This window comes from Cetorhinus maximus, chromosome 14, assembly GCF_964194155.1.
Source record: "Cetorhinus maximus chromosome 14, sCetMax3.hap1.1, whole genome shotgun sequence".
Classification (NCBI taxonomy): Eukaryota; Metazoa; Chordata; class Chondrichthyes; order Lamniformes; family Cetorhinidae; genus Cetorhinus; species Cetorhinus maximus.
In genome coordinates this window covers 18,216,578-18,243,096 of record NC_135892.1, presented here as the reverse complement: position 1 = coordinate 18,243,096, position 26,519 = coordinate 18,216,578, and the positions used below count along the sequence as shown (strand labels likewise).

The following is a 26,519-nucleotide window of genomic DNA, read 5'->3' as shown; positions in this document are numbered from 1 at the left end:
GCACTTTCATGCTTTTGTGTTGCTTGAGGAGGCAGAAAAGCTTCAGAGGCCCGACTTCAAGCCTGTCAATGGAGCTGCAGCTGAACGGTCTCAGCTACGTAAAAATGCTCACTTTTGACAAGCTTTTCCAACTGCATGGCCACTTCCCTCACCAACCCCCCCCACCCCCCGCCCCTCGGCATTGTTTGAGTATTTCTTTCAGTTTGTCTGCGCTGCCTTGCCCCACAACCCCCGCACTGGTCGGACCTGCACTGGAATCCTTGCCCTGGCACCGCACTGAAAGCCAGCCAGGAAAAAGCGACTTTCTGGTCCCCATGAATGCGTATCACCTCTTCCCTGGTGTCCTATGGGTGATGCTCACGAGTGCTGCACAAAGTTGCGTCACTCACCTCCGAGTTCTCCTCGAAGTTCAGCTCACCAGGTGCACACCTTTTAAAGGCAGTCTTGAAGCACGCCGATGTGGGAGGTAAATTTGACGTGGGGTGGGGGTGATTCCGACGAGCAGGGATTATTATTAGATGCAGATTTATTAAAATGACGTTCCCGACGTGTGGCGGCGGGAAACACGGCCTGCCATTGATAGGTGGAACAGACGACCGCAAACTAGTTTCACTATAGCGTAAAACCGATTTTTGGCCTTCTTGCTATGTTGGTCCCCCTCCCGCCCCCCCCAATGATGCCCGACACCAACGGGACTGGAAAATTCTGGCCTGTTATAAAGCCATGGATCCCTTATGTGTTTACAGCTTTCTAAACTTGTCGTGTAAATGTGATTTGTGCATATACACTCCCAACTCCTTTAAAACTGTACAATTTAATTTATATTGCCTGCCCTCATTCTGCCACTTCACACACACATCACTTCACACATCTCTGCGTTAAAATTTCATCTCCCATGTGTCTGCCCGTTTCACCAGTCTTTCAACATCCTTTCGGGGCCTGGTACTATCCTCCGCATTGTTTATTACCTTTCTGAGTTTGTGTTGTCTGCAAACTTTCAAATTATGCCTTATATACCCAGGTCCAAGTAATTTATATACATCAAAAACAGCGGTGATCCTAATACTGACACCCGGGAGGCACCACCGTATGCTTTCCAATCTGAAAAACAATCGTTCACCATGGTTCTGCTTTATGTCCCTTAGCCAATTTTGTATCCAATGCTCCTTTAATCCCCTGGGCTTCAATTTTACTACCAAATCAATTATGTGATACTTTACCAAATGCCTTTTGAAAGTCCATATAAACAATATCAAATGCACTACCTTCATTAACCCTCTCCATTACTTCATCAAAGGACTGTCTGCGACAGGCTGGTTGGACCAGTTACTATTTCTTGTCAGTGCTATTTATCCTCCTTTCAGTAATATATCCTTCTGCTTCTTCACTCCCATCTCTCTTTCTCTAACCTCCTTCACTTGCTTTTTCCTTCTCCTCAACCAGTTCAGTCCCACTCCCACCCTGCCCCCCCACTTGCTTTTGCCCTCTCTCGCTGTTCTGCCTTTTCCTCATTCCTTTCTTGCTTTTGGATCTTCTTCCAGTAATTATCTGCAATTCGGGGCGAGTGAGGATAGGAAGCCTTAGGACTCATCCTTCATCATAATTTCTGATAGAGGGATGAGATTAATGTGATTGTCATGGACTCCAGGTACTTGGGAGAAATCACTGTAGCACCTTTATTTACAAGAAAATTTTAAAAAAACACAGCAGTTGTATGACCTTTGCATCAATGGTACTCATGATACCTCTTTATTGAATCATGTTCCTATTATTTCTCCTGCTAAATGATTCAGCTAATCCTTTCAGCTAGTCAAAAGTGAGTGATGGAAGAAGTAATCAATAGTACCATCAAGTGTCACCTGCTCACTGGTGCTCAATTGGGTTCCATTGAAACCACTCAACTCCTAATCTTGCCATAGTTTGAGCCTTATTTTAGTTCATGGGATGTCAGCATCGCTGGATAGGCTTCCACTTATTGCCTGTCCTGAGTTGCCTATGAGAAGGTGATGGGGAGCTGCCTTCTTCAACCGCTGCAGTCCCTGTGGTGTAGGTACATCCACAGTGCTGTTAGGCAGGAGGTCCAGGAGTTTTACTCAGCGCAGTGAAGGTACAGTGATATAGCTCCAAGTCAGGATGGTATGTGGCTTGGAGGGGAACTTGCAAGTGGTGGGTGTTCCCATGCAACTGCTGCCCTTGTCCTTCTAGGTGGCAGAGGTCACAGGTTTGGAAGAAGCCTTGGTGAGTTGCTGCAGTGCATCTTTAGATGGTCCACATTGCTGTCACTGTGCATTGGTGGTGGAGGGAATGAAAGTTTAAGGTGGTGGATGGAGTGCCAATCAAGTAAGCTGCTGTTTTCTGGATAGTGTCGAGTTTCTTGAGTGTTGTTGGAGCTGCATTCATCCAGGCAATTAGAGGGTATTCCATCACACTTCTGACTTGTGCCTTGTAGAAGGTGGACATGCTTTGGGGAGTCAGTTGAGTTACTCGCTGCAGAATTCCCAGCCTCTGACCTGCTCTTCTAGCCACAGTATTTATATGGCTGGTCCAGTTCAGTTTCTGGATGTGGGGGATTCAATGGTGGTAATGCCATTGAATGTCAAGAGGGATTGTTAGATTCTCTCTTGTTGGAGATGGTCATTGCCTGGCACTTATGTGGTGCAAATATTACTTGCCATTTATCAGCCCAAGCCTAAATGTTGTCCAGGTCTTGCAGCATGTGGATACGATTCAGTATCCGAGTCATGTGGATTCAGTATCCGAGTCATCGTGAATGGTGCTGAATATTGTGCAATCAACAGCATGCATCCCCACTCTGACCTTAAGATGGAGGGAAGGTCATGGATGAAGCAGCTGAAGATGGCGGGGCCTAGGTCATTACCCTGAGGAACTCCTGCAGTGATGTCCTGGGACTGAAATGATAGATCTCCGCCAACCACAACCATTTTCCTTTGTGTTAGGTATGACTCCAACCAGCGGAGAGTTTTCCCCTGATTTCCACTGATTTCGCTTTTGCTCCGGCTCCTTGATGCCACACTCGGTCAAATGTTGCCTTGGTGTCAAAGGTAGTCACTCTCACCTCTCCACTTGAGTTCAACTCTATTGTCCATGTTCAAGCTAAGGAAGAGTAGCTGCCCTTGACACCAAGGCATCATTCAACCAATTGGCAGATAGAAGCCCTAACAAAATTTAAGGGCAGTGACAAAATATCCAGGAGCTGGAGCAACAATTGACATGCAGAAGGATGGATATGGTTGTCAGCATCACAGCCCTAAGAACATGCCTGGTGGAGTTCACCATGGCCGAATCCTAGCCCCAACTATCTTCAGCTATTTCATCAATGAACTTCCCTACATCATAAGGTCAAGGATCAGCTGCTTGCTGATGATATCAGTGTTTGCTTCCACTCACAATTCTTCCAATAATGCAGCAATCCTTACAGGCCTACTGGAGGACATGGACAAAATTCTACCTTGAGTTGACAAATACTTATATCACATAAGTGCCAGGCAATGATTATTTGCAACCAGAAAAGCTCCAACCACCTTTCCCAGTCTGCAACAGCACCACCATCACCTAATTCCCAGCACCAACATCCAGCCACCTATGGGCATATCAACACCATGCTACAAGAGCAGAGCAGAGACTGGTTACTCCTGCAACAAACGGCTCTATCCTGCCTCCCAGTACCTCAGTGTTTCTTCATTGCTATTTGTGCTAATGTCCTGGATTTCCCCATTTAACAGCATTGTGGGAGCATTACCACAGATTGCAGCAGCTCAAGGAATAGGCTCACTACTACCTTCTAAGTAGAGGCCATAAATGCAACCTTGTCATATATTCTGAGAATAATTTAAAAAAAGGAAAATAAACTGGAATTTTTTAAGTTTCAGCATATGTACAAAGTTATTAAAAGCTAAACTTTTAGATATGAAAGAAAACAGCTCAGTACGTTTGAGAGGAAATGCTGATTAATAGTTCTCTTTGTGTGTACAAAATTCCCATGGCAACCATGAAACAGTTGGACAAAAAGTTCTACACAAAAATATAAGTTGAGAAAAATCCAAGGGTTTAATCCTATCAAGGAAGTATTTAAAAGTAATGTACACAGGTGTATTTAAGGATTTAAACATTTAAATATGTTTATCATAGAACAAGTTTGTATTCTTCTGTGTCTTTAATTTGCTCAGTTGTAAAGAATTTTCTAGTTTAGCTTCAATTATAATAACAAATGTGAGGATTTCAAATGCTATTTCAAGAGTTACATATGTTAACATTTAAGCATCATAAATCTACTTTAATTATTTTCTATTAGTGTGGAGATTCCCACTGTGACCTAAAAGAGCCTGTCACAAGCCTATAAAAGAACTATGTTAGTTCAGTGGCTATTACCCTGATGTTCATGGACTTGTGGAATCAGTGTAAATAAATAGTGCTAATTTTCTTCACTATTTCAATCTGCGCAAACTGATATGTACGTATATCGCTAAAAAGGTTTTGCACAGAAAAGCTTACAATTTCCCGTTTATTTAATCAGTTGACTAAACAGGGTAGTTTTTCCTTTACTCATCCAATTCTATATTTAAGAAAACAAAGCTGCAACAGGTTAAACTAACGTTTTTTTTGGTAAATTTAGGTAATTTGCAAAGAAGACAGTCCATCATTTCATCAGGGATTCCTTCCCACAATCATCTGAGTAGTTGTTTCTGATTTCGGCTGGGTGTCTGGAGGACAGACTCCCTGAGGAAGTAAAACAATAAGCATAATTAAGGAGATTCAACTAATGCCATTCCTCTGCACATGATCTTCAAAAGGCACCTGGCAGATACCTTGTCAGAGATCTGGAATGCTGGGTTTGTCTGTCCCTTTGGTCAAAATAAAAGTGTGCAGTACAGTGTATTGGACTAAAATGGTGGCAAGGTAGGGGAGATGACAATAGGCTTTTACTTTTTAAATTTGGATTTAATTCAGTCTAAACTAATTGGGGCAAATTTGCCATTCGCTATGTGAGTTTTGGTTTTCTCCACCCACTTCTAAGTGGTCTCAAGTCAAAAACACAAGAATGACCATGATCCAATGCTCCTTTTTAACTTCCAGAGCAAAATAACAATTGGTGGCTAGTGTAGGAATTGAAAATGCCACTATGTATTGTGGAGCTCAGGCATTTAAAAAAAAAGTTATACCATCAACTGTAGCAATATGGTGAAATAAAACCTGCAACAAGCCCACAACACTATGCTTGAAGTTTTGATCGAGAGCCTAAAGGCAAGACACTCTCATGATCTGTTACATACAGTAAGCGGTTTAGCCACTAATGCCAAATAGTGGAAGCAGCATGCCATAGATAGAGTTAAGTGAACCCATAATCAGCAGATCAAACCTGCAATCCACATCCAGTCGTGAATGGTGGTGGACAATTAAACAACTAATGAGAGCAGGTGGCTTCATGAACATCCTTAATCTCAATGAGGGCGCAGCCCAGCATGTCACTGCAAAAAACAGGGCTGAATCACATTCAGCCAGTAGTGTCAAGAGAATGATCCATGCCAAACTCCTCCTGAGATCTCCAGCATTGCATATGTCAGTCTTCAGCCAATTAGAATCACTCCACATGATATCAAGAAACAGCCGAGCACATGGACAAGGAAAAGACCATGGTCCCGGACAGCAAACCTGGCTGAAGTGCTGAATGCTTGTGCTCCAATACTAGCCACACCCCTGTTCAAGTACGGCTACAAATTTGGAAACTACCCAACAATGTGGAAAACTGCCCAGTGTCATGTCCATAAAAAGCAGGGCAAATCCTCCAATCCAACCAATTACCATCCCATCAGTCTACTCTCAATCATCAGTAAGGTGATGGCAGGTGTCATCAACAGTGCTATCAAGCAACATTCATTCAGCAATAGTCTATTCACGATGGCCAGCTTGGATTCCACCAGGACCACTCTGTTCCATACCCCTTTACAAGCTTGGTCCAAACATGGACAAAAGAGCTGAACTCAAGAATTAAAATAAGAGTGAAAGCCCTTGATATGAAGGTAGCATTTGATAGCGTGATATTAAGAAGCCCTAGCAAAATTAATTCAATGGTAATCAGGGGGAAAACTCTCTACTGGCTGTAGTCATACCTAGCACAAAGGAATATGGTTGTGATTGTTGGAGGCCAATCGTCTCATCCCTAAGTCATCACTGCATGAGTCCGACGGGGCAGTGCCCCTAGGCCCAACCATTTTCAGCTGCCTCATCAGTGATGTTTCTTCCATTATAAGGTCAGAAGTGGGGGTGCTCGTTGATGATTGCAGTGTTCAGTTACATTTGCAACTTCTCAAATAATGAGATAGTCCATTCCTCCTTGCAATAAGATCTGAACAACATTCAGACTTGGGCTGATAAGTGGCAAACACAAGATTCATGCCACAAAGGTCCCAAGCAATGACCATCTCCAACAACAGAGAATTAAACCACCTCCACTTCTAATTCAGATAGCCAGGTAATGAAGAATAGAACTGGAACCCACCCTTTACACACTTGTGTTTTTTTCAGAGACACACATTAGAAACAAGCACCTCCAAACCCAACACCACAGTTTCGATCTGCTCTAATACATAGCATCAAAGTGAATCCCAGTTAATCCCTGCCAATTCAATAAACAATTAACACTCTTGACAATCAAAGATATTGGCATCACTGAATCCACCACATTAACATCCTGGGAATCACCATTGGCCAGAAACTTAACTGGACCAGCCACATAATTATTGTGGCCACAAAAACATATCTGAGGCTGGTTTTTCTGCAGCGAGTAACTCACCTACTGACTATCCAAAGCCTATTATCTACAAGGAACAAGTCAGGAGTGTGATGGCATGCACTTCCCTAGATTGAGAGCAGTTCCAATAACACTCAAAAAGCTTGACACCATCAAGGATAAAGCAGTTGCTTAACTGACACTCCATTCACCACCTTAAACATTCACTCACTGGTCCAACATGGTAGCAGTGTATAACACTCTTCCTCAAAAGGCAGTGGAAGCAGAGTCTTTGAATGCTTTTAAGGCAGAGCTAGGTAGATTCTTGATTAACAAGGGAGTGAAAGGTTATCAGGGGTAGGCAGGAACGTGGGTTTGAGGTTACAATCAGATCATCCATGATCTTATTGAATGGCAGAGCAGGCTCAAGGGGCTGAGTGGCCTACTCCTGCTCCTAATTCGTATGTTTGTATGTATCTACAAAACACACTGCAGCAACTCACCAACAGCATCTTCCAAACTTGCAACCTTTGTCATCTAGAATAACAAGGATAGCAGGCACATGGGAACGCAATCACCTGCATGTTCCCCTCTAACTCCCAAACGAACTTACCTTAGAAATATATCACTGTTCCTTCACAGTCATTGGATCAAAATCCTGGAATGCCCTCCCTATCAGCACTGTCTGTGTACCTACACCACAAGGACTGCAACGGTTCAAGAAAGCAGCTCACCACTACCTTCCCAAGGGCAATTAGGAAAGGGCAATAAATGCTGGCTTTCCAACGATGCCCACATCCCGTGAATGAATAAAAAGAATTTAATTCTGCCTTTGAATTTCCACATATAAACAGAGTGAATTAAGTTAATAAAACAATTCAAGAGAGATTTCTACGAGTATGTGTATCAAGCTGTACTAATAACATTCACTGGTCCTTATATGATCTTTTCAATAATTCTATATCTGAAAGCTATAATTGAGTGATAGCATTTTTTGCATTCACATTAATGGGAATAAATCATTTTTAACCTTTTGCACCCAATATTACCATCTGGTACTTGCTGGCACAAACTTCCTTCCCCACCCCACCCAACATCCCCCACACCCACCCCAGGTGCATTAGCTCAACAACGTGCTTTAGCTCCAACATCTTCAACTGCACCCCTCTCAATTTTTCTGACATCACATCACCCTCTGATCATTGAGAGTGGCATCACTAATTTAGTGCCTCATTAGGCACCGAGACTTCTTAAATTTCAATTTTATGTTGAACCCTCTTGGTTGGTGGACAGAAAGGAATCCAGGTAAAATGGAAGAACTACTTTATTACTTGATAAAAACAAAGAGCTAAAAGCTACTGCGGATGCTGGAAATCCAAAACAAAAACAGAATTACCTGGAAAAACTCAGCAGGTCTGGCAGCATCGGCGGAGAAGAAATCAGTTAACGTTTCGAGCCTTCATGGCCCTTCGGCAGAATTGAAGCATAGTTAGAAGAAGGGAGAAATATATATTGGTTTAAGGTTTGGGGGGGGGGGGGGGAGAGAGAGAGACATTGAGGGTGTGGTGATGAGCAGATAATCAAAAGATGTCACAGACAGAAGGGTCAAAGAGGTGTTTTGTCTGAGAAAAGTGCTAATTAAGAATGGAGGACAGGATATTCAAAGTACAGCTCTAGTGGGGGTGGGGTGGAAAGGCTAACAAGGTTTTAGTTTTAGATTTAAAAATAATGGAAATAGGTGGGGAAAGAAGAATCTATATAAATTATTGAAAAAAAAGCTGGGGGGGGGGTAAGAAACGGGGTGGGGATGGGGGGAGGGGGAGTTTAAGATCTAAAGTTGTTGAATTCAATATTCAGCCCGGAATAGTTTCATTCCTTACGCCCTCATCTCAATGAATTTCGGGCTCGGCATGATGCTGAACTCTTCTTCCGCCGTCTTCGTCACCGTGCTCACTTCTTTGGGCAGGAGTCCTCTCCCCGTTCAACGGATCCTTTTACCCACCTCCAATATTCTCCCTCCACTTGGACCCCTCCCTCTGGATTCTTACCTTCTCTTGATCTTTTCATTGAGAACTGTCGGCGTGACATTAGCCGTCTCAATTTCTCTGCTCCTCTCACCCATTCTAATCTGTCTCTCTCTGAACTCACTGCACTCCGTTCTCTCAGGTCCAACCCCAACATTGTCATCAAACCCGCTGACAAGGGTGGTACTGTTGTTGTCTGGCGCATTGACCTCTACCTCGCGGAGGCTGAGCGTCAACTCGCAGACATTTCCTCCTACCTCTCCCTGGACCATGATCCCACCACAGAACATCAAGCCATTGTTTCCAGGACTGTCACTGACCTCATCTCCTCTGGAGATCTTCCTCCCACAGCTTCCAACTTGATAGTCGCCCAACCTCGGACGGCCCGCTTCTACCTCCTACCCAAAATCCACAAACAGAACTGTCCTAGCAGACCGATCGTGTCAGCCTGTTCCTGCCCCACGGAACTCATTTCTCGTTATCTTGACTCCCTTCTCTCTCCCCTTGTCCAGTCCCTTCCCACCTACATCCGTGATTCCTCTGACACCTTACGTCACATCAACAATTTCCAGTTCCCTGGCCCCAACCGCTTCCTCTTCACCATGGATGTCCAATCCCTCTACACCTCCATCCCCCACCAGGATGGTCTGAGGGCCCTTAGCTTCTTCCTTGAACAGAGGCCCGAACAATCCCCATCCACCACTACTCTCCTCCGTCTGGCTGAACTTGTTCTCACACTGAACAATTTCTCCTTTAACTCCTCTCACTTCCTCCAAATAAAAGGTGTGGCTATGGGTACCCGCATGGGCCCCAGCTATGCCTGTCTCTTTATGGGGTATGTGGAACATTCCTTGTTCCAGTCCTACTCCGGCCCCCTCCCACAACTCTTTCTCCGGTACATCGATGATTACTTCGGTGCTGCTTCATGCTCTTGTCGGGACCTGGAAAAATGTATTAATTTTGCTTCCAATCTCCACCCCTCCATCATCTTCACATGGTCCATCTCTGACACTTCTCTTCCCTTCCTTGACCTCTCTGTCTCAATTTCTGATGATAGACTGTCCACCAATATCCATTACAAGCCTACCGACTCCCACAGCTACCTCGACTACAGCTCCTCACACCCCGCTTCTTGTAAAGACTCCATCCCATTCTCTCAGTTCCTTCGCCTCCGTCGCATCTGTTCTGATGACGCTACCTTCAAAAACAGTTCCTCTGACATGTCCTCCTTCTTCCTTAACCGAGGTTTTCCATCCACGGTCGTTGACAGGGCCCTCAACCGTGTCCGGCCCATATCCCGCGCATCCTCCCTCACGCCTTCTCCTCCTTCCCAGAAACATGATAGGGTCCCCCTTGTCCTCACTTATCACCCCACCAGCCTCCGCATTCAAAGGATCATCCTCTGCCATTTCCGCCAACTCCAGCATGATGCCACCACCAAACACATCTTCCCTTCACCCCCTCTGACGGCATTCCGTAGGGATCGTTCCCTCTGGGACACCCTGGTCCACTCCTCCATCACCCCTTACTCCTCAACCCCCACTTATGGCACCTCCCCATGCCCACGCAGAAGATGCAACACCTGCCCCTTCACTTCCTCTCTCCTCACCGTCCAAGGGCCCAAACACTCCTTTCAAGTGAAGCAGCATTTCACTTGCATTTCCCCTAACTTAGTCTACTGCATTCGTTGCTCCCAATGCGGTCTCCTCTACATTGGAGAGACCAAATGCAAACTGGGCGACCGTTTTGCGGAACACCTGCGGTCTGTCCGCAAGAAAGACCCAAACCTCCCTGTCGCTTGCCATTTTAACACTCCACCCTGTTCTCTTGCCCACATGTCTGTCCTTGGCTTGCTGCATTGTTCCAGTGAAGCCCAACGCAAACTGGAAGAACAGCACCTCATCTTCCGACTAGGCACTTTACAGCCTTCCGGGCTGAATATTGAATTCAACAACTTTAGATCTTAAACTCCACCCCCCCCCCGCTTTTTTTCAATAATTTATATAGATTCTTCTTTCCCCACCTATTTCCATTATTTTTAAATCTAAAACTAAAACCTTGTTAGCCTTTCCACCCCACCCCCACTAGAGCTGTACTTTGAATATCCTGTCCTCCATTCTTAATTAGCACTTTTCTCAGACAAAACACCTCTTTGACCCTTTTGTCTGTGACATCTTTTGATTATCTTCTCATCTCCACAATCACCACACCCTCAATGTTTCTCTCTCCCCCCCCCCCCCCCCCCCCACCCTAAACCAATTTATATTTCTCCCTTCTTCTAACTATGCTTCAGTTCTGCCGAAGGGCCATGAAGGCTCGAAACGTTAACTGATTTATTCTCCGCCGATGCTGCCAGACCTGCTGAGATTTTCCAGGTAATTCTGTTTTTATTACTTGACTTCTTTTTCTGAAGTTCTAATTGAATATATGTTTAATATCATTGAAGGAACATTTTGATAGACTTGCAGTCCTTTACCATGCTGCATGCAGGTAAAATGATTTCCTTAAGTACACGCCTCAAAACAAAATTCTTGCATAAAGCTATAAATTCCTCAGCTTTAGATTCAACAAAAATTATAAAATGTTGATCCTCACTGAAATAACCGTTTACAAAGAACAATTTTTGGAGAAAGAGAGTCTTTTAGTGTGTTGGGGAAATATGAATCTCATTATTAAAAAGTTGGATCAAAAATTTTATATGTTTTTACAATGTGGGATGAGGGACCTCAGATGTGCAGAGAGACTAAAAAAGTAGGGAGTGTTCTCCTTAGAGCAGAGAAAGTTAGGGGAAATTTAATAGAGACATTTGAAATCATGATACCTTCAGAGAGAATATGGAGAACCTGTTCCACTTTCAGAAGGGTGGGTAACCAGAAGACATAAATTTGAAGTAACTGACAAAAGAGCCGAAGGTGAGATGAAGAGTTTTTTAAAAAATGCAGTGAATTATAATGATCTGGAATGCACTGCCTGAAAGAGTGGCGGAAGCAGATCTAACAGCAACTTTCAAAAGGGAATTGGATAAATACTTGAAGGGGAGAAAATTGCAGGCCTATGGGGAAAGACAAGGGGAGTGAACTAATTGGATAGCTCTATCAAAGAGCCAACACAGGCATGATGGGCCAAATGTCCTCCCATCGGTGCTGTAAGATTTTATGATTTTGTGAATTCAGAAGGACATCAACTTTCAGGGTGTTAAGTAGTCTTTAAATTCCTCAAATACATACTTATCCTCCTAGTAGTTTACAAATGTATTAATTCAACCGAAGCTCTTCCATGGATTTCATTATATTGTGTATATATTGGTTAACTTGGCATAACACCCTAGTTTTAAAAGTACCTGACTAAAAAATCAGGGTCAAAATTGCTCAAAATATTTTTCTTGCTCAGAAATACAAATATGAAAGACTCAAAATAAGGTTTCTACTGTAATAAATACAGGCTGATTTTTGTATTGTAAGCTTAACTATAAAATTTCCTTGCATGTCTTTGCATGCCTTCATTAATATTTTTACATAACATCAGTCCCTCGAAATTCAGAGCTTGCAATGGATACTTTTGCCAGAGCCATCACTCTGTCATCTGAAGGGAATACCAATTACATATGTGCCTACAATTCTCAGTATGCCAGTTTGAGCATGTGCAGTGTGTGGAAATCTCCTAGCATGCAACGGTGCAATTTTCAGTCCAACTGCAAGTGTCTCTTTCCTCAGGCTATAAGAATGTGTGGCTTTGATTTGCCATTTTGGTTTGAAACAAGCTTAGAACATTTTTTCACGTAACTATTTCCAAGAGTGTTTTTTTACTTTAGAGGGAAACATAATGAAAATGTGAATATATGTGTGTGTGTGTGTGTGTGGGAGAGAGAGAGAGAGAGAGAGAGAGAGAGAGACAGACAGCAATACAAAAAAAGCAAAAGGATAGTTACAGGAATTTGTTTCTCAGTCCAATGCAAGGGCGATCAACCACAGTACAATATACAGTGTTACATCTGTAGTGCTCCATTCATTATAATAGAGTAATGCTGGAGCTCACCATGAGTTAAATCACAGGAGGTCTGCTGATGTAAAGGTAAATGCAAAAGATCTCAGAAAAGGACTAATCACTCAACTGACATTCAATTGGCAGGCGATTTGGTCAAGTACATACTTATCCTCCAGCAATGTATAAATGTATCAATCTAAATAAAGCTCTTTCACAGATTCCATATATTGGTTAAATCGGCCTATTCACTAAGGGTAGGCAATTTCATTGTGACTCAGAGGAGAATATCATTCTGTACATACAGCACCACTACCCTCATACATCTTAATATTATCAATAGCAATGACTTATTTATAATGATCCAAAGATATGTTTATTGGAATTTCCACTGGAGGCTAAAGGCCCACAACTTACGTAATATTGATGCCAAATGGCCCAGAATCAATATCACAAGTGGAAAAGTATTCTGGCGTAGCATCTCTCATTGGGCTAACATAGACCTCAAAAGGGAAGGAAAGATGAGATTCCACAATGAATTGTACTGTGTACTGAGACACAGAGCTGCGGGAGCAAGCAAGAGGGAAATGAGATGTGACTAAACAAATGCTTCCGGGGAGATCTGTCTAATGAAGCGTTTTTTCTGTACTCTGGACTTGATATACAAGCCCTTTTCATCTGAACAAGGCTTAGATCTTCATTGCAGATCAGCCTTTAGGCCTTTTCCCTCCTCAGAAGAGGCCATTTTCTGCACCTGTGCCGCAATTCAGAACACCAGCTGCACTATTTCATCCATCCTTGATCAACCCACCCAATACAGTACAATCTTACTGCTCAGAAAATTAGACATTTTCCTATTCAAGGTTTCCATATAAGGAGTCAAAATATATTCATTAAAAAACACCCCACAATTTGATTTTTTGTTTTATTGCACAGTTCAAAAATAAAGTAAATCAAATAAACAAAACAAAATCAAAAATTAGCAACTGTGATTGAACATTTCTGAGAACACTAATCTTCCCCAGTATTGTTGTAACCATGGTCCCAATATTGAAATGAAAGTGCAGGTGGGTGGAATTGCATGGGGAAAGCCCAGAGGTCAACATAACAGGTTGGAATTTGCAATTTTGACTCAATTGTACCAATTAATTTTGTCTTCTGGGTTTTTCATTTTCCAAATTGCGCTATGAATGTGATATGTGCCTGCATGACGTAATTTTAGCTGTATTTAATGGGTTAATGCTCAAATTAAAATTGGAGATGTTCCAAATGGATGAGGGACATAGAGCAAGAGCAGCACCCAGGTTTAAAGATGCCTCGCTGGAATTATGGCTGGCTGCAGTTAGAAAGAGGAGGGTCTTGTTTATCCCCAGCAATGAATAAAGAAACTTGCTGCTGTAACTAAGGAGGTCCCTACATAGCGAGATTGAGCAGACTAGGCCTATATTCCTAGCCTTATAATTTAGAAGAATGAGAGATGGTCTAAATAAAACATAAAATTCTTAAGGGGTTGTTTGACAGGGTAGATGCTGGGAGGGTGTTTTCTGTGGCTGAGGATTCTAGAACAAGGGGTTACAAGCTCAGAATCAGAGGTTGGTCACATAGGACTGAGATGAGGAGAGATTTCTTCACTCAAAGGATTGTGGATCTTTGGAATTCTCTAACTCAGCGAGTTTTGGTTGCTCAGTCATTCAGTATATTCAAGATGGAGAATGGTAGATTGTTGGGTACTAAGAGAATTAAGGGTTATGGGGGTAGCACTTGAAAGTGGAGCTGAAGTAGATGATTAGTCATGAGATGATCAATGGAGCAGGTTCAAAGGGCTGAATAACCTACTACTACTTCTGATGTTCTAAGGTTGGTTGAGGGTAGCTGAGGTGGATTTCACAGCCCCTAGTAATGCATGGCCACCAGGAAGCTAGTCTTCCTCTAGCAGGCTGAAGAAGTCTGTTACCCACCTGATGCAACAACCTCAGCTTGCAGAAGCACTAGTCTTCAAGAGGTCAAGGAAGCTGAGCCTCTGCAAACCCTGTGATGTGGGTAGCGCCTCTTATGACCTGGACCCCTCTCTTGTACATGTACTGTACCCACCACAGCACGCCATCACTGCCATGGATGGTAATGGTCTTATACTTCTGACATACTGTCAAACACATCCAAGGTGCTTTCCATCCTAATGTTGTCAGTTTGAAATCCTCAGAAGCACTCTGTCAAACATTTCCCAGGAGAATTGAGACAGCAGCTACAATAATTGAGATTTGTTCACATTTCTTCCCCCTTTAGGTTCCCAAATCCTGTCACTTGCCATCACATTTCCTCCTTCAATTACAACAGCAAAACAGTCTGGACTACGGACCTCTCTACACTAAGAGTCAAACACTAATGCATGAGTACTCATCAACTGAATAACAACTGCTACTTGCAAAGCAGTGCTGGCCAGTAGTTCTTTATCCATTCGCCAAATTGAAATCTGTCCATTATAGAGAAATGCTCCATCTTGTGGCTCAGCCAAGAACTGGTAAACTCACCAAATGGTGCACATTTCAGTTGTTATCTGATATCTGAAATCAAGCTTATTGCTCTTGAGTTAGGCATGAATTAAATACAGCTATTGGGTTATAGTGTTTTACTTTTTTGGATATACGATAGATCAAATCTAAAGAGCAGTTTGTTAACAAGACAACCTAAAACATTTTGATTACCTGTAGATCTGCAAGTGCTGGCTGGTTGGTCCTTGATGGCTGTTTGGTCCGAGGCCCTTTAAGAGGTCTTTTGGCTTTCTGTTGGGGAATCATTTTAGTGCTGCTTGTTGCAGTGGAATAAAACCGTTTCCTTAAGTTTGCAGACTGCATATAGTGTAGAGATTGGTGTTGTGCAATTTGCACACAAACTGTCCCTTTCCATTTTAGATAGCATGGTGCCAGCCGATAGACTGATGATTTTCCATCTTGGCGTTTCCATGAGCTGCAAAAAGCATTTCTCTGATAATAGCTTTGGGGCCTAATCCTGGGCTGCTGAATACTTGCTAGAAGGGATCTCAAACAGAAAGTTCTTTCCATCAGGTATGGAGATTGTTCCAAGACTCTGAGCAATCTAACAGCCATGGTTAATGGGCAGTCAATCTAAAGGGAGAAAAATATTTATTTTTTTGGAGAGCTTGTAATCATCACAATGAATTCCATGTTACTGTTTCTTATCACTTCCCTCGCATAAGCTCTCATCATTTATCTGTGCTTAGAAAGTAAAACCCTCTTCAAAGTAGGAGACGTCACAAATTGAACAGATATTTGTTACTGATGCAAATCAATAAATTCCTTTGAAATGCTGAGTAATCGCCATATGTATTATATTTAAATGAGGCCTCAAAGGATTATTAACTGACTGCCTTTCTCTGTATCATTATATCATTGTCTACCTAACCATATCATCTAAAAATATTTGATTTGGGTAATTACCTTTTTGCAGGCAATGCAAAGTAAAATCTTGGTATTACAAATACAATCCTTATTCGCAGTGCACTGATTTATGCCGTCAAAATGAATTAAATCCAAATGTTATTATGAAATTGCAGGATTCTCACCATTTTCCCATGAAAACTGAAAGCCAACAGCCTTTCTCATTGTGTAAGATATTTCTGCAGTGTAAACCAGGTCAGTTCTTAAAGTACATCATAATCATGACAGTGAATGAGCTGGTGAATGTGCACCTGTATGGTTTAACAAGATGCTTTTCTTCACAGCAGTACAACTGAAATTAGGAACATACATGCGAACAAACAAAATAGGAACAGGAGTAGGGCATTCAGCCTCTCAAGCCTGCCCTGTCATTCAATAAAATCAGGGCTGATCTGATTGTGGCCTCAACTCCACATTCCCACCTAACGCTGATAACCTCTGACCCTTTATTAGTCAAGAATCTATGTACCACTGCCTTAAAAATATTTACTGATGCTCTTCCCCAGAGAGCAGTGGAGGTGGAGTTCCAAATGCCATGACCCCTTATTTTTAAGCTGTGTCTCCTAATTCTAGTCTTTCTAACAAGGTGCAATGTCCTTTCAGCATCCAACCCGTCAGGTCCGCTCAATAAGATCACCTCTCATTCTTCTGAACTTCAATGGACACAGGCCCAACTTGTCCAACCTTTCCTCATAAGATAACCTCTCCCCCCCTCATCCCAGGTATCAGTTGAGTGAACCTTCTCTGAACTGCTTCTAATGCATTTATCCTTTCTTAAATAAGGAGACCAAAATTGTACACAGTACTCCAGATGTGATCTCACCGATTCCATGCACAACTGTAGCAAAACATTCCTGCTTTTATACTCCATTCCCCTTGCAATAAACGCCAACATTCCGTTTGCTTTCCTAATCACTTGCTGCACCTGCATACTAACTCAGAGTCTGCAGTCTCTCTCCATTTAAATAATATGCTGACTGACTATTCTTCCTGCCAAAGTGCACAATTTCACATTTTCCCACATTACACTCCATCTGCCAAATTTTTGCCCACTCAATTAACCTATATATATCCTTTGCAAATTCCTTATGTCTTCACCACTTACTTTCCTACCTATCTTTGTGTCATCAGCAAATTTAGCTACCATAGCTTCGATCCCATCAACCAAATCATTGATTTAATTGTAAATAGTTGAGGCCCCAACACTGATCTCTATGGCACTTCATCTCATCACATCCTGTCAACCGGAAAATGACCCATTAATGCCTACTCTCTGCTCCCTATTAGCTAACCAATTGTTTATCCATCCTAATACGTTACCCCCTATACCATGAGCTCTAATTTTGCATAGTAACCTTTTGTGTGGCACCCTGTCAAATGCCTTCTGGAGATCTAAGTACAGCACATCCACAGGTTGCCCTTTATCCACGTTGCTTGTTACTTCCTCAAAGAACTCCAATTAGTCAAACATGATTTCCCGTTCATAAAACCATGTTGATTCTGCCTGATTGCGTTGAGATTTTCCAAGTGCCCCGCTATAACCTCCTGAACAATAGATTCCAGCATTTTCCGTATGACAGACGATGAGCTAACTAGCCTGTAGTTTCCTGCTTTCTGTCTCCCTCCTATCTTGAATATAGAGTCACATTCACTATTTTCCAATCCGTTTGGACCTTTCCAGAACCTAGGGAGTTTTGGAAAATTAAAGCCAATGCAGCTACTATCCCAGCAGCCATTTATATTAAGAACCTAGGATGAAGTCCATCAGGACCTGGGGATTTGTCAGCCTTTTGTTCTAATAATTTTCTCAGTGCAGTGCTCTTTTCCTGGTGATTATAATTGTTTTTAGTTCCACCCTTCCTTTCACCTCCTGATTCACAATTATTTCTGGGATGTTATTTGTATCCTCTGCAGTGAAGACATGCAAAATATTTGTACAGTTCATCCACGATTTCCTTATTTTCCATTATTAATTTCCCAGATTCACTCTTTAGAGGACCAATGCTCACTTTACTTATTCTTTTCCTTTTCAAATACTTGTAGAAACCCTTACTATCTTTTTATATTTCTAGCTAGTTTTCTCTTGTATTCTAATTATTCCCTCCTTATACTCATTCTTTGCTGTCCTTTATACCCTGTCCAATATTCTGACCTGCCACTCATCTTTGTGAATTATACGTTTTTTCTTTCAATTTGATACAATCTTTCACTCCCTTAGTTAGCCATGGATGGTGCATCCCTCCCTTAGTCTTTCTTTCTCACTGGAATGTATCTTTTCTCAGCATGCTATAATATCTCCTTAAATGTCTGGCACGGCATCTCTACTGACCTATCCCTTAACCTAATTTCCCAGTTCACTTTAGGCAGCTGTGTCTTCATGCTCTCATATTTGCCCTTATTTGAGTCAACACTAGTTTTAGACCCATACTTCTCTCCCTCGAACTGAAGGCGAAATTCAATCATGTAATGATCATTGCTACCTAGGGGCGCCTTCACATTAATTAATCCTGTCTCATTGCACATTACCAGATCTTGTATAGTCTGCTCTGTGGTTGGCTCTAGAACATGCTGCTCTGAGAAACTATGCTGAAAACACTCTACGAGCTCATCATCCAGGTTACCTTTGCCAAGCTGATTTGTCCAAACTATATGTATATTAAAATCACCCATGATTATCGCTGTATCTTTTCCACAAGCCCCCGTTATTTCTTCCTATATACCCCCTCCTACAATGTGGTCACTGTTAGGGGGCCTTTAAACAACCCCCACAAGTGACTTCTTACCTTTACTATTTCTCACCTCTACCCAAACTGATTCTATATCCTGATCTTCAGAACTAAGGTCATCTCTCTCTATTGTACCAATGTCATTTTTAATTAACAAAGCTACTCCTCTATCTTTTCCTAGCTTCCTGTCCTTCCTAAACGTCACGTACCCTTGAATATTCAGGTCCATCTTTGTCATCTTGCAGCCATTTCTCTGTAATGCCTATCAGATCATAAATATTTATTTCTATTTGTACTGCCAATTCATCTGTTTTGTTACAAATGCTAAGTGCATTCAGATACAGAGTCTTTAGTTGTATTTTTCCTACTTATTTACTGGTGCACTCTTAGTTTTGTTTCACTCTGTCCTTTCCTGCCATGCTCTGATCACCATTTCCCTTATTGCTACCTTGCTCTCTTCCCTTGCCTTCTTTATTTAATTTATCACATCCTCCTATACTTGATCCCTTGCCCCACTATTTAGTTTAAAGCTCTCTCCACCGCCCTAGCTACACGACTCGCCAGAACATTGGTCCCAACATGGTTCAGGTAAAGACTGTCCCAAAGGTAAAGCTCCCACTTTCCCCAGTACAAATGCCAATGTCCCATGAATCAAAACCTATTTCTCCCACGCCAATTTTTGAGCCACTCATTTAACTGTCTAATCTGATTTACCCTATACCAATTAGCTTGTGGCTCAGTCATAATCCAGAGATTGTTACCTTTGAGGTTTTGCTTTTAAATTTAGCCCCCAGCTGTTCATACTACCTCAGCAGAACCACTATCCTAGTTCTACCTATGTCATTGGTAACTATATGGACCACGGCCACGAGATCCTACCCCTCCCACTGCAAGTTCCTCTCCAGCCCAGAGCAGATGTCCCAAACCCTGACACTGGGTAGGGCAGCACATTGTCTGGTCTCTTGCTCTCAGCTGCAGAGAACTGTGTCTATTCCCCTGACGTTACTGTCCCGTTACCACTTCTACCCCCCGACTATACTATCCCCTATGTCCCCTACTACCACTACATTCCTATTAACTGCCTCCGCTTGAATGGTTTTTGTAACATGGCGCCATGCAGTCCCACTTTTGTGCATATAGGTTGCAAGCACCTCGAACCAGTTGGACAACTGCAAAGGCAGAGGCCCTCTACTTCTACTGTCTGTGTCCCCAGAGCTGCCTCACTCATGGTCACACCTTCCTATCCCTGACCAAATCAAAAGAACCTATTCTAAAGGGTGTGTCCACCTTCTGGAATGAAGTGTCCAGGTAACTTTTCCCCTCCCTGATGCACCTCAGTATCTGCAGCTCGGCCTCCAGTTCAATGACTCTGAGCCAAAATTCCTCCAGCCACAGACAGTTACTGTAGACACATTTGCCCTGGATCAGGCTAACATCCAGGAGTTCCCACATCTTGCAGTCGCAACGCATCACCTACCCTGCCATCATAGTTAAGTGTTAATTTTTTTCTCAATTAACTAATAATTAATAAACCCTACCACTTTTGATAAGCTTTATTACTGCTAGAAATCTTTACTAGTACAAATACTCACCAACCAATCACTTACTTGTTTCCTGTGACATCACACTTTATTTTTTTCACTCTCAATGAAGTTGGCTCAAAGACTCAGCTGCTTTCGAACTCTCAGGCCTCTCAGTCAACTTTCTTTCTTTAAAACTGGCTAAATATACTAGCGGATGACACGAAAATTGGTGGGGTGGTAAGTAGTGAGAAGGATAGCCTTAGATTACAGGAGGATATAGACAGGCTGGTCAGATGGACTGATCAGTGGCAAATGGAATTTAATCCAGATAAGTGTGAGGTGATGCACTTGGGCAGGACAAACAAGGCACGGGAAAACACGATGAATGGTAGGACCCTGGGAAGTACTGAGGATCAGAGGGACCTTGGCGTGCATGTCCACCGGTCCCTTAAGGTAGCAGGACAGGTAGATAAGGTGGTTAAGAAGGCATGTGGGATACATGCCTTTATTAGCCGAGGCATAGAATATAAAAGCAGGGAGGTTATGCTGGAACTGTATAAAATGCTGGTTAGGCCGCAGCTAGAGTGTTGCGTGCAGTTCTGGAATCCGCATTATAGGGAGGATATGATTGCAATGGATAGAGTGCAGAGGAGATTTACCAGGGTGCTGCCTGGGCTGGAGAGTTTTAGTTATGAGGAGAGATTGGATAGACTGGGGTTATTTTTCCTGGGGCAGAGGAGATTGAGGAGGTACGTGATTGAGGTGTATAAAATTATGAGGGGCATAGATAGGGTAGACAGGAAGGATCTTTTCCCTTTGGTGGAGGGATCAATAACCAGGGGGCATAGATTTAAGGTAAAGGGCAGGAGGTTTAGAGGAGATGTGAGGAAGAATCTTTTCACCCAGAGGGTGGTGGGAATCTGGAGCTCACTGCCTGAAAGGGTGGTAGAGGCAGAAACCCTCATAACATTTAAGAAGTATTTGGATGTGCGCTTGTGATGCCATGGCACCCAAGGCTATGGGCCTAGTGCTGGAAAATGGGATTAGAATAGTTTGGTACTTGTTTGACCGGCGCAGACTCGATGAGCCGAAGGGCCTTTTTCTGTGCTGTAGACCTCTACGACTCTATATAAAATTTTATATAGTAATGCAGAACATGCCAATCTGGACCTACCAGATAACCATAGTCTTAATTCCCAGGATTGAAGTTATTGGTTGTCCGTTTCCTCAATTTTTGGCAAGGCCATTGGAGGGAGCATCGACATACAAATGAATAGTCACTGTCAAAAGGGGGGGGGAAAAATCGACAGTTAGGCCCTAAAACCATAACAACAGCAAGATAAATCTAGGCTCCCATTTTAAATCTATCTCTTATCAACTGACTAGAGTAACATGGACCTCAGTCATGTAAGTGACACAGCATTCTGTCCTATTGGTTGAAGCTCCCAGGAAATTTAAAATGTCATATTTTAATATTTCAGATATTATCTTATTTTAGGAAGTTTTTGACTACAGACAAAAAAGATTTTTAAAAAAGAATTACTTTCAAACATTAGATTTGTGAAGCAAAGTACATTCACATAGTTAAAATGAGTCCTGAGACTATGGGTGCTAATACGCTATCTCTGAAACAAAAATAGCTGGAAACACTCAGCAAGTCTGACAGCACCTTAGGAGAGGAATACATTTAACATTTCGACTCCGTATGACTCTTCATCAGAACTGATGTTGGTTTAGATTGAAGGAGGGGTAAAGTTACTGAGGGAGGAAAAATGAAAGTTAGCACTGACCAAGTGACAGAAGCAGGAGGAGAGAGGGATGACGGATATAGAAGCATTGAGCTTAGTTCTGGAGGGGCATATGAATTGTGAGTGCAGCTGGAAAAAGGGGAAATTTAGATTAAGAGGCATGGTAAAGATTAGCAGAGATGTATTCAGGTTATTAACAAAGGTCAACAACAATCTATATTGATGAAATGCCTTAATATAATAAAACATCCCAAGATACATAGAGGATTGTAAAACAAAAAACGACACCAAGCCACATGAGGTTATATTAGGGTTGATGGCCAAAGGTTTGGTCAAAGAGGCAGCTTTTAAGAAGTGCCCTAAAGGACAAAAGAGAGGTAGAGCGATGAGAGGTTTAGGGAGGTAATGCCAGAATATAAGGCTTTGGCAGCTGAAGGCATGGCCACCAATGGTGGACATATTAAAATTAGGACAAAAACAAAAATACCTGGAAAAACTCAGCAGGTCTGACAGCATCTGCGGAGAGGAATACAGTTAACGTTTCGAGTCTGAATGACTCTTCATCAGAACTGAAGAAAAATAGAAAAGAGGTGAAGTATAAACTGGTTTAAGGGGGGGTGGGACAGGTAGAGCTGGATAGAGGGCCAGTGATAGGTGGAGCTTGCCAAAAGATGTCATAGACAAAAGGACAAAGAGGTGTTGACGGTGGTGATATTAGCTAAGAAATGTGCTAATGGGGACATTAAGGGTAGAAAGCAGGACGAGCAAGGTACAGATAGCCCTAGTGGGGGTGGGGGGAAGGGATCAAAATAGGCTAAAAGGTAGAGATAAAACAATGGATGGAAATACATTTAAAAATAATGGAAATAGGTGGGAAAATAAATATATATATAAATTATTGGAAAAGGAGGGATTGGAAAGTGGGTGGGGATGGAGGAAAGAGTTCATGATCTATAGTTGTTGAACTCAATATTCAGTCCGGAAGGCTGTAAAGTGCCTAGTTGGAAGATGAGGTGCTGTTCCTCCTGTTTGCATTGAGCTTCACTGGAACATTGCAGCAGGCCAAGGACGGACATGTGGGGATGAGAGCAGGGTGGTCTGGGTCATGCTTGCGGACAGACCGAAGGTGTTCTGCAAAGCGGTCACCCAGTCTGCGTTTGGTCTCTCCAATGTAGAGGAAACCGCATTGGGAGCAGCGAATGCAGTAGACTAAATTGAGGGAAGTGCAAGTGAAATGCTGCTTCACTTAAAAGGAGTGTTTAGGCCCTTGAACGGTAAGGAGAGGGGAAGTAAAGAGGCAGGTGTTGCACCTTCTGCGGTTGCATGGGAAGGTACTGTGGGAGGGGGTTGAGGTGTAGGGGGTGCTGGAGGAGTGGACCAGGGTGTCCTGGAGGGAACGATTCCTGCAGAATGCCGCAAGGGCGGGGTGAAGGGAAGATGTGTTTGGTGGTGGCATCATGCTGGAATTGGCGGAAAATGATCCTTTGAATGCGGAGGCTGGTGGAGTGATAAGTGAGGACAAGGGGGACCCTATCATGGTTCTGGGAGGGAGAGGAAGGTGCGAGGGCGGATGTGCAGGAGATGGGCCAGACACGGTTGAGGGCCCTGTGAGTGGAAAACCTCAGTTAAGGAAGAAGGAAGACATGTCAGAGGAGCTGTTTTTGAAAGTGGCATCATCAGAATAGATGCGACGGAGGCAAAGGAATTGAGAGAATGGGATGGAGTCCTTACATGAAGCTGGGTGTGAGGAGCTGTAGTCGAGGTAGCTGTGGGAGTCGGTAGGCTTGTAATGAATATTGGTGAACAGTCTATCACCAGAAATTGAGACAGAGAGGTCAAGGAAAAGAGTCCAAATGAGAAGCCTAGATACATCCTTGGCCCCCTTCTATCTACCGAATATTTGACAGGCAGTCTGACAATTTAGAAACAGTGGAGGGAGTTGAGAGATTCGGTGGTGAGGTACGCTGATGACGCCCAGCTCTACATATGGAAATTAACACTTTGCTTTCAGATGATGTCACCAAGGGGCAGTATGTAGAAATAGGAGGGGGCCAAGGATAAATCCTTGGGGGGGATAGCAGAGATAACATGTGGGAATGGCAAGTAAAGTAAGATTGCCTGTTGAGGTGAAAATGTACAGTGTGCTTATGCAAAAGAAAGTTGCATTGACTGAACAAAGTGAGCATTTGCTGTGAAATAAAAAGCTCAACAATTCATATTTGGCCTTGTCTTACCAAGCATTTTCTCAGCCCGCCTTTAAAGAAATTGAAGTTTACCTACGAAATACATGACTATGCAGTTCAGACCACAAGGCTGTTATTACAGCCCTGAGTTATGTTATCATTTAATTAGTTATATAAATAGTCATTTGGTAGTACAGAATTTGAGTATTGCTTAAAAAAAAACGTCGAAGTTTTTCATCTTGCACTCTTCAGAACACTTCACAAGAATACCAATATAAGGGGGAAAACAACAATTTATACTGTATGAGAAGAGAGTGCTGATTGGTGGCAAGTGGACTCTGATTGGTAGAGGCATTGCCATGGAGAATGCACCAATGATGGCGACTTGCAGCTAACTGCCAAGCATTGTTTGAAACTTAAACCAGGCAGCTTGACCCTGATTGATCAAGGCATTGCCGAGGAATGAGTCAGCGAATGGCTGTCACTCATATGCAATCTCTGTCTCTAAGCAACCCACATTTCGTTAATATCTTTTTTATATACTAGCAAAAGTTCTGTCAATCTGCTTTTACATTTCTTACTAGTTTACTCTCATTCTATTTCCTGCCTGTCAACATCTTGGTCATCCTTTGTTGATTTTTAAAACCTTCCCAATCATCAGGCTTACTATTTTTTGGCAACACTGTAAACCTTTTCTTTTAATCTATAGTATCTACAGCTTCTCTAGTTTAGATCACTTTATTGCTGCACTTTTGATTCCTCAAGCAAATGGACATTGAGGATTGAGTTATCTTTTTAAATGTTTGCTCTTGCTAATCTATCGTCATATTTTAAAATCTAATTTCCTAACCTATTTTAGGCAACTCACCCTCATACCTCCGTAATTAGCCTCGTTTACATTTAAGCCGCTAGTTTTGAACTTAACCACATCACTCTTAAACTTAACATGAAATTCTATCACGCTATAATGTCTCCCCACAGGTCATTTTATTTCTAATTAACCTTTTCTCATTACACAACATCAAGTCTAAAAAAGGCTGTTCCTTTGTTGATATTTCAGAGCGATTTGGGTGTCCTTGAGCAAGTACAAGCAGCAATTAGGAAGGCAAATTGTATTTTAACCTTCATTATAAAGGGGTTGGAGTATAAGAGTAAGGAGGTCTGCTGCAATTATATAGGACTTTGGTAAGCCCACACCTGAACTGGTGCGTAGTTTTGACCTCCTTACCTAGATGATTTTGAGAGGATGCAACAAAGATCCACCAGATTAATATTAATTGGATTTAAGACCAATTTTGTGATTGGTTCAAAAGAAACATTTAATTTTAGATTAAAGTTTTAGAAAACAATTCCAACATAATTTGTGTGCCACTGCAACAATCTACTCAGCTTTCACAGTATTGATAGACCTACACTTATGTCAGCTATTGGTATAAAAAATACATTTACATAGCACCTTTCATAAACTCAAGATATCCCAAAACACTTTGCTGCCAATATGCAGTACTTTTAAAGTGTAAGCAGTGGTGTGTAGTAGTCAATTTGTCCACAGCAAGGACCCACAAACTGTGAGATAGAGAACCAAATAGCCTGTTTTATTGGTGATGCTTGAATGAGGCATGAACGTTGGCAAGAACACCAGGAGAATTAGGAATTATTCCTTTGAATGTTCAGTTCCAGGGGAGGGGGTGGGCAGAGCCCCAGTGAGATCCCATCTGAAAGCTGACAGTGCAGCACCCCCTCAGCAATGCACGGGAGTGCCAGCCTGGGTTTACGGACCCCACTACCTTGCTACTGCCTCAAATGAGAGGCGCTGCCACCTGAGCCAAAGCTGAAGCAGGTGAGTAGCCGCGCATGCGCAGCGGGTAGGCGGTGACAGGATCTGGCGGCTCCGATTGCCACGGATTCCTGGGTAAGCGCGCACACAGCCTTTCCCCGCTCCCATGTAGGTTCTTCCGGGGTGATCAAACGGCACTTTTCCTCCTTCACGCACCTCTGTGGGTGAACTCGTCCTCACATCCCCTAGCGACATCCTCACAAGCTCCGTCCCGAAGCCTCGGTCACACACACTCCTTCCCCGCACGCGCACCTACCGTTGGCCCCCCACCGCCGAACCCGCGCTTGCGCCACG

General features: G+C 42.8%; 1 protein-coding gene across 2 annotated transcripts in view; it reads right to left on the bottom strand.

Annotated features, from left to right (window-relative positions):
• Positions 1–26,505, bottom strand: part of rmnd1 (required for meiotic nuclear division 1 homolog) — a 73,379-nt gene extending 46,874 nt beyond the window's left edge. The window contains exons 1-3 of one of the 2 annotated variants that reach the window (XM_078556610.1): positions 26,382–26,505; positions 21,632–21,737; positions 15,456–15,875 (exon numbers count right to left, since the gene is read on the bottom strand). In XM_078556610.1, coding sequence (XP_078412736.1) covers positions 15,456–15,857 — 402 coding nt within the window. In that variant the 5' untranslated portion in view covers positions 15,858–15,875; positions 21,632–21,737; positions 26,382–26,505. Of the gene's footprint in view, positions 1–15,455; positions 15,876–21,631; positions 21,738–26,287 lie in introns of both variants that reach the window. The other variant, XM_078556611.1, reaches the window with a different exon arrangement.
• Positions 26,506–26,519: the final 14 nt, after the last annotated feature.